General features: G+C 37.6%; 1 protein-coding gene across 1 annotated transcript in view; it reads left to right on the forward strand.

Moving 5' to 3' along the window:
- Positions 1-12,353, forward strand: part of LOC137387407 (low-density lipoprotein receptor-related protein 1B-like) — a 114,825-nt gene that overhangs the window by 73,652 nt on the left and 28,820 nt on the right. Inside the window, 6 exon segments of the mRNA XM_068073825.1 lie at positions 1,599-1,693; positions 7,216-7,513; positions 8,287-8,965; positions 9,061-9,270; positions 10,034-10,138; positions 10,552-10,932. Of these exon segments, the coding sequence (XP_067929926.1) occupies positions 1,599-1,693; positions 7,216-7,513; positions 8,287-8,965; positions 9,061-9,270; positions 10,034-10,138; positions 10,552-10,932 (1,768 nt within the window).

A 12,353-nucleotide genomic window follows, 5' to 3' on the forward strand; every position in this document is an offset into this window, starting at 1 on the left:
CATCCGAACTATTGTCATCTGAGCTATTGACATCTGAAATATTGACATCTGAACTATTGACACCTTAAATATTGACATCTAAGCTATTGACAACTGGACTAATCACATCCGAACTATTGACATCTGAACTACTGACATCTGAACTACTGATATCTGAACTATAATTGACATGCGAACAATTGACATCTGAGCGGCTCACACTAGTCTTATGACTGGTAATCTATACAGGAATCTATCAGCATGGTTTACATGTTAAGACAAAATTTTACACTGTCAATTAGCAGAATGCTAGGCTAGCGGTTGGAAACTGAGAGAGTTGCTCATTACTTTTAGTCGTGGCTCAATTCAGTACCTGAGATGAGAAGAATCAGGAGAGATTATGCGTATTACTATTATTACTATTATTACTATTATTGATATTCGTACTGAATTACCTAAAATATAGGGTTATTTGACCATTATGAAAATCTGTCATTGACACCTACATGTATTTAGATTCACTCACACCATAGATATATAAACCTATATATATCTATGACTCACACATATTAAAATGCTATTATCACATTGATTTTGTATGTTCTGAAAGACTATTTATGGATTTCAGCTTTCACGAGAGAGGAACTTGCAGCAATTTAGTAGCCATATACATCCTTTTTTCTCACATTCTAATTGCCAATGACTTTTTATACATGTGGTAAATAGATTTGGCTATCTATGTGTCTATTTCAAAGACACCACATTTAAAAATGATGGAATACGCCAAAAGTTCCTCATGCCTTGCTGTTTTTATTCCACATGCCTTGCTGTTTTTATTCTGGTCATTTATCTGCAGGTCGTAGGCATCTACACCCTGAATAGCTTTTGACTAGCAATCAGACTTTTATGCTTTTTTAGAGTTTACTTGGTCATTTAATGGCCGCATTTAAATAACCTGTAAAATTAGTTTGCTTTTTGTTAATCAAGACTAAAACATGGATTGATGAAAAATACTTCCAAAAGCTTGTCAGTTGCAGTTGTATGGTCAACAAGGATATTCATGGCCACTATTGCTTTAGCCCTCTGTGTAATTCTTAGACGTGGTTCAAGGCTGTCATCAAAAATAGTTAAAAGTCCTAAGCTCTTAGCTAAGTTTCACCAGAATGTCAATCGTGAAAAGGATACGATAGTCATGTTCATGGTTCTCGCATTCTTCTCACACTCTCGCATTCACTTTAACTAGGTTACAGTGCATTTACACATTATATTTCAGTTTTGGTAATTTTTAAGCGAAATCCTTATTTCTATATCGCAATTTTATTTTTATATTCGAGCTTTATTTAGAACCATGGCAATGGACGGAGCCCAAAATGCTGTCATAGCATTCAGGCTGTTTTTATTCTGAAGATAAACATTCAAAAACTCCGGATTATTCATTGTGAGTTAACATGGATGTTTCATCTATGAAAACAACCTGTGGCAGCGATAACTGCCGGACAAAAAACAGCAGAGCAATTTTTCTTTTGATCTTTTGAAGCTCTTTGCTTACTCGCTTGCGGTCCCAATTATCGTACAACATTATCACTAACAACATTTGATCGCCCTCATTCTCATTGTAGACCTCAAACTTTGCAAACCCTTCATACAATGAGAAAAACAAGAGGAAGAGAGCTAGCGAGCGCAAGTTGCTTATAAATGATAACAAGGATGAATAGCATGCTCAAACAGAATTTACTGTTTCTCCCCATTTTATAAATATTTAGATAATAAATTGCTCCATTGTCATTTCTTATTATAGATTTTTAGTAGTTTTAGTCTAAGGATTACCTTTAAATAAAATTTTGCTAAACATGAATAACCTCTTTCTGTTACCCGTACACGGAGAAGTAATACTCTTGCCTTGGGTACTTTTTTGTATTTGACAACTCAAAAAGATATTGACTTTACTTGCCTGACTGTTTAGTATCACATCTTTGTAACGATCATCATAATATTATTCTGCACCGTACATTATGTTGTATACTTGCGTTTATGTACCAAAGCTTAATTATTTATTTATATGGTATGTATTGGCAAGACGATGCAGACTACCTATTTCAAGAATTGGTTTGTTATTTTCGATGCTCCCTTGTCATATCATTTTATAATCATAAATACAGATTATAGTAGAAAAACTTGTCATTCCTTCGTATTAATTGCAAATCAGTGTTTATATGGTCAACTGTTAGCAATTGCAATTAATAAGGCCTGCATGGCTCCCACTGTTGCATCATGTAGATGTGACAATCTCTTTTTAAATGTCCTATCATATTAGTTGCAGTCATATTAGTTGTAGTCATATTAGTTGTAGTCATATTAGTTGTAGTCATATTAGTTGTCATTTTTAATTTATTTTGCATGTTTTAGTTCGACGCATAAAAATTATTGCAAAGGCTGGCTATAGTTTTAGATAACGTTAGAATTGGTCAATGACAAGTGAACAATGCAATAAAGATTCCAAATGCTACATACACACTAGTACGGTATACCTTGTGCCCAATGCCAACAGAAGCATGTGCCAAACGCATCTATGGAAACTGTCATGATGACGATGAATTTTACATATATATATATATATATATATATACTGTACTGAACAGGAAAAAAGCCTCTATTCGCAGGCAAGATGGAACGGTGATATTAATAACATAGATAATGCAATTTTAACTTTTCAATTCAAAAAGATATTGACTTTACTCGTCATACTCTTTAGTATCACATCCTTGTAATGAGTGTCAGGATGTTATTCTGTACCGTGTTGGTTACTTTGGTTGTCTTCATTAAAAATAATTGTTTGAGACAGAATAAATCAAAATAGAGCCCTATTTGAAGTGGTGATTCTTGCATAAACCATTATCAGAGAGACTGACAGTTTCCGATTAAACAAAGTTAGTCACATACACCTTTCTAAAAAGGCAATCAATCAGACCATTCAAAATGCGTTATCAACAACACGGAGTCTACAACTGTGCCAGAGAGCTTGCCCATACGGACTGTTGTCAGAACTAGCCCCTGATCATCTTCATGAATACCCAGTCCCACTACAACAGATGATAACTCAGATATTCACTTTCACTGGAGAATAACTGGCACTGTCATTTAGCCGCAACAGTCACAACCCGGCCGGTGATTAAGGTTTGTTTGCCGGATGATGTGCAAGAGACAATCCAGGTGAAGGAGTGACCAATACAATACTCACATTATTACATCACTCAATTAGTAAACACTAATTTTGTAGTTCTATTCCCTCTAAAATGTGGTTTATATATATGCATATATATATCTCAGCGTTGTTGTTGGCTCCTTGTTTTTTTCCCCGTTAAAATCTAGCAATGAAAAATCCGCTTTGCAGAGGATTGCGACTCGCGACGTTCAAGTCACAAGTCTACAAACAAGCGTGCATAACCACTAGACTGAGCCGTTCAGGTCACAAGTCTACAAACAAGCGTGCATAACCACTAGACTGAACAGTTCAAGACACAAGTCTACAAACAAGCGTGCATAACCACTAGACTGAGCCGTTCAAGTCACAAGTCTACAAACAAGCGTGCATAACCACTAGACTGAGCCGTTCAAGTCACAAGTCTACAAACAAGCGTGCATAACCACTAGACTGAGCCGTTCAGGTCACAAGTCTACAAACAAGCGTGCATAACCACTAGACTGAGCCGTTCAAGTCACAAGTCTACAAACAAGCGTGCATAACCACTAGACTGAGCCGTTCAAGTCACAAGTCTACAAACAAGCGTGCATAACCACTAGACTGAGCCGTTCAAGTCACAAGTCTACAAACAAGCGTGCATAACCACTAGACTGAGCCGTTCAAGTCACAAGTCTACAAACAAGCGTGCATAACCACTAGACTGAGCCGTTCAAGTCACAAGTCTACAAACAAGCGTGCATAACCACTAGACTGAGCCGTTCAAGTCACAAGTCTACAAACAAGCGTGCATAACCACTAGACTGAGCCGTTCAAGTCACAAGTCTACAAACAAGCGTGCATAACCACTAGACTGAGCCGTTCAAGTCACAAGTCTACAAACAAGCGTGCATAACCACTAGACTGAGCCGTTCAAGTCACAAGTCTACAAACAAGCGTGCATAACCACTAGACTGAGCCGTTCTTATCAATTCTACCCCTCATACATATAAACTATATCTTTATCGCGATTATGCAACTTTATTATTAATTAATATTACCTTTTACTGTTGTTATTTTTAGAATTATTTTTAAAAATTAATTTTTCCCTGATTACCTATCAAGGTGACACATTAACATTCAATCGCCTTACCAGTAAGGAAAACTCATAGGAGTCATGTGGAAACAACCCTTACTGCTAGCGTATCTTCACTGGACCCAACGCTGCCAACGATACAACCTGCTGAAACCAACAGGAGGAGCTGAACCCAACTCACTTGTGCTCTGCTGAAACCAACAGAGTGCCCTGAACCCAAAGCTGCCTGCGATACAACCTGCTGAAACCAACAGGAGGAACACAACTCCTCTAAGAGCAATAACTCTTTAGATATCTAATTATTTATTGCAAACTTGTCCGAGCTTGCTGCTAGTCTTTTAATAACGATCAGAAATTACTTTACTATAGCAATAATATCATTTGCCTCTTTCAAGAGCAAGGCACAAGCTGACTTGCCTAAAAAATTGCAGAAGTATTTATATTACATAAGCGGATAACCTAGTGATTAACATTTATTGTTCAAGCTGGCTTATCACATCACCCCCGCATCGCCCTCCCGACTGCAGACTTCGTAAGACTGCCATTTTTAACAATAAAAAAATTATTGAGTGACAACTAGCCATTTCAGTGCAATAAACTAAACTGTAACAAAAATTCCATACAACTTTACATATATTATTATATTATGTAGGAAACAACACTCTTGGGAAACAGAAAAACGCATCTTGATAACGAAAAAGACTAAATACAAAACATTATCTCAAAGAAATGTACCAACAAAACCGGAGAAACAACCTAAATTACTTTAACAGCTAGTATTTAACTGGAACAGATTATTCTGATGAGCAATTATGAACATAAATAAATTCTTCAAACATGTGAACAGTGAAAATAAATTTGTTAAAGATTGTTTATTGTGTACAAATTTTCTATAAATCTCGATCAATGGCGTCTGTCATCTATAATATATATACATAAATCTGTGTGTGTGTGCGCGCGCCCGCACACACTGAGATAATACTTCGAATCGCACGCACTCGTGTGTGTGAATGGGTCTGTCCAGCTATAACAATTGGTACCTAGCAATGACAAATCCATATCACAGATGATTTGATCTAAGAACTTCGCGATTGCCAGGCGAGTACCTAACCAACTGAGCTGCGCGAGATTAATAGATTCATCAGGCGATATGATCATATGAGTCTATCTAGTCTATCCTTACTATTAGGGGGTAAGCTCAAATTTATTATCGAACGCAGATGCACTGTTTAATTATTAGTACTAATTTCTCAGATAAGGGACCAATCATGATTAATGACTGTTTAACTAATGTCTTGTTGATTAATGTAATCAAAATTCTACAACTGACCTTCCTAGATGTGAGAAGCTAAGACTATACTCTGAGAAAAGGAATCCCTAAGGTATGGAAATGGGGTTTTCCCAAAACTTTGTTTATTTAAGAACAAGAAAAAGATATAAGTTACACTTTAGGTTAAACTTATATGAATATAAAAGTAATGTCTGATATTTAATATATAGTCACCCCCTCGTTCTCCAAAAGTTTACTCTTCCACTTAATCTGCTGACATGTCTGCCTGCCATGATGAAGCTGGGCTGAAATAGTGAAGTATATGAGTGAATATAAGGTTAAGACTTAGCCTTGGTGTCCAAGAGTAAAACTATATGTTTCAGATCTTCAATTTTGAGTTTTGTATTTTTGGGGTTTCTGGCTATGTCCTGTTGTATTTCCGTCAGCGGAGGGTTTCATAATATTTAATATCCAGTTGTAATCTCTGGTCTGGTGTAGATTGGTACTAGATGTGGATCTTCATACACAACATGACGTAGGTTGTTATCATCTGGGTTTAGTCGCTGAGGATGCGGCGCCGTTTTAAGAGTTTAATCTGAGTTTTGATTACATGCTGTTAACGATTATTCAGAATGCTCCTATGTAATGTTCTTAATGTTCTAGTAGTGGAATGGGTAGGTTGTCATGTGATGGAGATAATCGTAAAGATGGGATTTGTAGATGTCGTAACACTGGGAATCTGTTATGTAAGCTGTATGGTGATGTAACTTGTTATTTTTTTTTAGGTCTATCTGTACATAGCTGATAGAAGATATAACAATATAATGTACATCGGTTCAAAAATGATAGCGATCAAAATGTTCGTCAAAAATGTATTAGTGTAGTAGTAGTAGTACTTAACTAAATGGTCTTATCTCCTCATGGTGAAATAGCAGTAAAAATATTGTTCTATTTCACACATTGAGTCTCCCTGGCCCGCCCTCTCTATGGCCCGCCCTCGCTCCCTAGCCCGCCCTCTCTCTATGGCCCGCCCTCTCTTTCTCTAGCATAAAAGGAGCCACTTTCAGAAGCTTCTTTTATGCTAGCCGTTTGAAAATAATCACTTTTGATTGGGTTCTTGACAGCATTTCGAAAGCTGTGTACAAATGCTGACTAGGCATGGCGCAACACATCAGCTGTGGTTGATCACATGAGCTCACTTTTCTGGGAAGCCTATGATATTTAAAAGATTTAGCCATTTTTGTGAGTGTAAAATTTATAAAAGTATCTTTGTCTCTTTTGATCTTTTATGTTTTTAGCTTTACAATTCTAGAAAAATTCTGGAGTATGTATTTTGCTTCATTCTTTTTGTTTTGCTAAATGTCATATATATATTTTTTTTTAATTTTTCAGCTGTGAAAAATTATTAAAGCTTATTTTGCTGAGGCTCAGCTTACTGCTAGAAGCCAGCTTCTTGGGAAATTCCTTGATTAAATGGGATCCCGTGGAGACATAGTTAAAAGGACTGTTTTTCATGAGTTTGATGGTTTCTGAGAACCACTTTGACATTGCCAGTGTACAGTAAAATAAAATTAGCATAAAACATATAATTTAAAACTTACATCAAGTAAAAAAGCATAAAATACAAAAATTAAAATGGAAACTCAAGCCATGCAATTCTTGTTTATGACATACTTAATCTTTTTGTTATAGCTCGAAGATGTATGTATGGAGGCTCTCTTCTACTCCGTGTGATTATGTATGGAGGCTCTCTTCTACTCCGTGTGATTATGTATGGAGGCTTCTACTCCGTGTGATTATGTATGGAGGCTCTCTTCTACTCCGTGTGATTATGTATGGAGGCTCTCTTCTACTCCGTGTGATTATGTATGGAGGCTCTCTTCTACTCCGTGTGATTATGTATGGAGGCTCTCTTCTACTCCGTGTGATTATGTATGGAGGCTCTCTTCTACTCCATGTGATTATGTATGGAGGCTCTCTTCTACTCCGTGTGATACTCATACTGACTGATACCTACCCTTCCCTACAACCCAATAGGCAATGTATTATAGTGTTTCACATGTTTACATACTTCATGTTTTATAGCAGTTCTGTTGTACATTTTGTTTTATTGCTCACACCCTATTTAGCATTCCACATTATTGTGTTGAAGAGAGCCACGGTGATGGGCTTCACTCAACCATCTTGAGTTACTTATTCAATAAACAGTGACGAACAAGTTAACTCTTTTACACGACCATCAATAACAACCAAACACTAAACAACATAACATTACACTCCGGATAGGCTCTTTATAGGGTTGGATAACTGCTCCATTCTCACGTCGCTACTTCCGGTGTTTTTGCAATATTTTGATTTGTTGTGTTGAATCTGAATAAGTATATAAATAAATGTATATATTATGGTGAGATACAGTGATTTGTGGTTTTCTGTCCAGTTAGCATCTGACCTCCTTTGGGGGGTCTGTGTGTTGTGTCTAAAATGAATAGGTAGTTTCATCTCCTTTCTGCGTGTTGTTGTCATCATAGGGCACAGTAGTTTATGGTTTCTGTTTATATATCATACGATTATATTTTATTTTGACATGTCATTAAAACAGACCTGTCATAAAACAAAATGTCATTAAAACAGGTGTCGTGCGTAATACTCACAAGCAAATGTTCTGAGTTATTTATTAATCCGACACATTCACAATTAACATGGTGGCAGCGAGTGTTTCGGACCTGCCTCTATAGTCGGTTTTTTTATGTTCTATCTGATTAGAGTACTTTTAGAGCTGTAGCCTCCCCCTCCAAGCCTCTGAACCTGAAACACAATGAGGAGGATGCTCAGTTTTGGACTGTTTGGAGATATGTTTGGAATTATTATGCAACAGCCACTAGTTTTGCAGCTGATGTAACCAGGCGTACAGACGCTTACCCTGTTAGTGTTCTTATGAGCACATTGGGGTCGAATGGGATTGAACTGTATGGCAGATGTGAGGCACCGATGACAGTAAATGTGGCAAATGTTCTGGACACTATTGAAGTTAAGATTAAGGGTGATAGAAATGAGAGTTTTGAAAGATATAAGCTTAACAAGCGTGGTCAGAAAGAGGGTGAATCAATGGAGTCTTATATCATTGCTCTTGGAGAACTAGCAGGCAACTGTAACTTTTACGATTGTTTAAGGGACTCACTACTAAGGGATAGGATAGTGCAAGGTATTACTGATAAGCAAGCGAGACAACAGCTTTTAAGAACTAAAGATCTTACACTGACACAATGCATAGATACTTGTAGGACTTACGAAGCTGCAAAGTCACAAATTCAGGAGATATCTGGAAATTCTATGACTAGTGAAGTTAATCGAGTATCTCAGCAGTACAAGGAAGCTAACAGCTCTACTTATCAAGGTCGAGCATCACAGAACCCAAACAAGGCAGAGAAATTCATAACAGACTGTAGATATTGTGGATAGTCACATGGGAAGAGTTTCGCATATACAAGAACGTGTAATTTGTGTAAACATCAAAACCACTTTGCAAATGTTTGCAAGTCAAGGAAGAGAACATGGTGACAGCACAAGACGCTGATCATGACACCGACAGCAACAATGGCTATCATGAGGTATTTCAGTTAAACTCAAGCAATGGTAGACCCCTATATGCTGCTATGAAAATAGAAGCACCACATGAAACAACAAAGTTTCAAGTAGATTGTGGAGCTACAGTGTCAGTTATTCCTAAGAGATTGATTAAAAACACAAGTAAATCTATGCAAACAACTGGGACAAAATTGAGGGTTTATAATGGTAATACTGTTGTCTGCTGGTGAAATCAAGTTACATATAACTAACCCAGTAAATGGGTAAGGATATCGGATACATTTTAATGTAGCAAAAGAAGACCTAACGCCTGTATTGGGTAGAGCAGACATAGAAAGAATGTAGCTACTCACTATAAATGCTGAACATATACAAGAGGTAAACGCTATTGACATATTTGACGGAAGTTTAGGAACCATGGTGGGTGATGTGAAGCTACACCTAGACAATAGTATTCAACCTTGGAAGTGTGTACCTTGTAGGGTTCTAATTGCTTTAAGGAAAGAATGAAGAAGGATCTAGATGACATGGTAAAAAAGGAGTGCTGAAGCCAGTGAAAAAGGCCGCTGAGTGGTGTTCTTAAATGGCTGTGGGAACAAAGAAAAATGGTGAAATTCGTATCTGTGTCGATCCACAACCTCTGAACAAAACTTTGATCAGAGAGAGATATCTTCTACCTACCTTAGATGGCATGCTGCCCAAACTAAATCATGCCAAAGTGTTTTCAAAGGTAAGCCTTTTCAAAGAATATTGGCATGTAACATTGGATGAAGAAAGTAGCAAACTGACAACAATGGCAATTCCATTTGGCCAATTTAGATTTAAGATCTTGCCATTTGGTCTAAAGGTCTGCTCTTCGACTAAGAAGAGCCAGAATCTTTGCCAAAAAACTCCAAGAGTCTGAAAGATGTTGTCTGTGTTGCAGATGATATTCTGATATTTGGAGTTGATGTGTCAGAACACGACAAAAGAGTTGATGCACTTATTAAGAGATGCCAAGAGACTGGCATAAAGTTTAATCAGGACAAGTGTATATAGAGACAGCAATCATTAAAATTCCTTGGACACCTAGTGACCTGCGAAGGTCTGAAACCTGATCCACGTAAGGTAGAGGCCATTGTGGACATAAAGAACCCTACTGATCAGGAAAGCCTTCGGCGCATACTAGGCAGCATTGGCTATTTATCAAAGTTCACTGCGACAGAGTGTCCTGGCTAAACTACATAGCTCACATGAGGTAGACAGCATTATGTGACGAGTTCGAGAAGCAATATACTGGCCTCAGATGAAGACAGACATAGAATACTTGTCTGGAAAGTGTATACCGTGTAGCACATACTCAAGAGCCCAGCAAAGGGAACCACTTATGTCTATACACACAGAAGCGCCATGGCAGAGAGTTGACATATATTTGTTTCAATGGAAATGACTACTTAATAACAGTGGATTACTACAGCAATTGGTGGGAGGTTGACTTTATGAATAGCTCGACGACGCGCAACATTATAGATAAGCTGAAGTGCCACTTCATGAGGTTTGTCTATGAGGAATACCACGATATGTTGTCACAGATGCAGATCCTCGTTTCTTATCAAATGAATTCTAGCTACCCCAGAACCAAGTGTGATTTTGAGCATGCCATTTCACCACCTCATCACCATAATGCAAAGGGCAAGGCTGAAAGTGCCGTAAAGGCGGCTAAGACAGCCATGGCAAAATGCGAAGAAGACGGATCTGGCATAACAATGGCCATTCTGGAAATACGGAACACTCCAATGCAAGGCTATCTAACAAGTCCATCTCAGAGGATGTTTGGTCGAAGATGTAGGACACTAACACCTGTAACAGAAACGGCATTAGGTTCTCAGCCCCTACAGCTACAAATAGCCCAAAAAGAACAAAAGCAGAAATACCAACAGCAGATACAAAACCACTAAAATCTACATGGTAAAAGACTAAATTCACTTGAAGCAGGTGATGTTGTTAGAGTCAAGTCAACTATATTAGAGGAGAAAAGATGGCAAAAAGGTGTAATACAAACTTGCCAAAGTAGGCGATCATATGGTGTAACAATCGGCAATGGAAATATTTTCCGCAGGAACCATGAACATCTAAGGCCATAAGCTGAGAGTACATCTGGGATACCTATGGATACTAATGCTGGGCACGAGTACTTCCTATAGATACCCTAAGTGAACAAAGCTCTGATAACAGCACTGGCAGAGTGAATGACAACTGTAATAGTGAAGTCACCTACAATATACCTACAACTGTCTGTCAATCCTGCAGAGTACGCAGACCTCCACCTCATCTAACCAATGACATACAGCTCCCCAGTGGGGGCTGTATATCATTGATTAATCCAAGGCATCAACAATTAACAGTTGTTATAAAAATTAGTAATCCACCATTAACGAATGGCTACATAGCATCCAAGGAAGACTTCTCGCCATTAATGCACAAAAACAAACTCTATGAAAGGAGTGGCGGCCATGGAAAAGACCGGGGGGGGGGGGAATAACTCCAAAAAATTGTCTTATTTTGATGCTATCGGTCCCATGGACGTCAAACTCATCAAGGCGCTTCGGACACCTGGCGCAGAAAAGCATAATAGACCGATAAAAGGAAAAGGTGACTTAGGCGATATACATATATAGAGAAGGGACTTCTGGGACAGGGGTTGACCTAAAAAATATAAGAGACGCCATGTATTAAGATTTTTACGCAGTGAATAATCTTCTATAATTTATTTCTTACCGTTCACTCATTGGAAGACATTTTTTATGTTCATGGTTACATGTCAAAATATTCTAAGTTTCTGTTATAATTAATCGTTAGTGGTTTAAGATTACTTTAACAATATTGTTTTCATTTTTGTTCCATGTTTTCTCGAGATAAGATTTTGTAATTAGCACTTTTCGTTATCGAACTGTCTTATTGTTTTTTTACAATTACTGTTCGCTACCCAGTATATGTAGAATTTTCTGGGCTTTTTGTTAATGTTTAGATTGTTACGCTACAATGGCTCATTGTCTAGCAATAATTTTTTTATTGTTCCGTATGTGAAAATTCTTAGAAACTTGGCAGCTAGCAAGACTATATGATTGGTTGGTTTGAACGATAACCGACAATCTCTAGGCCAGTCGCTTATGTAATATAAATACTGCCAATAATTTTTAGGCAGTTCAGTTTGGTGTTTGGCTCTTGAAATAGCCGCATGATTGGTATTATCATAATAAAGTCGT

The sequence above is a fragment of the Watersipora subatra genome, chromosome 1 (genome assembly GCF_963576615.1).
Source record: "Watersipora subatra chromosome 1, tzWatSuba1.1, whole genome shotgun sequence".
Classification (NCBI taxonomy): domain Eukaryota; kingdom Metazoa; phylum Bryozoa; class Gymnolaemata; order Cheilostomatida; family Watersiporidae; genus Watersipora; species Watersipora subatra.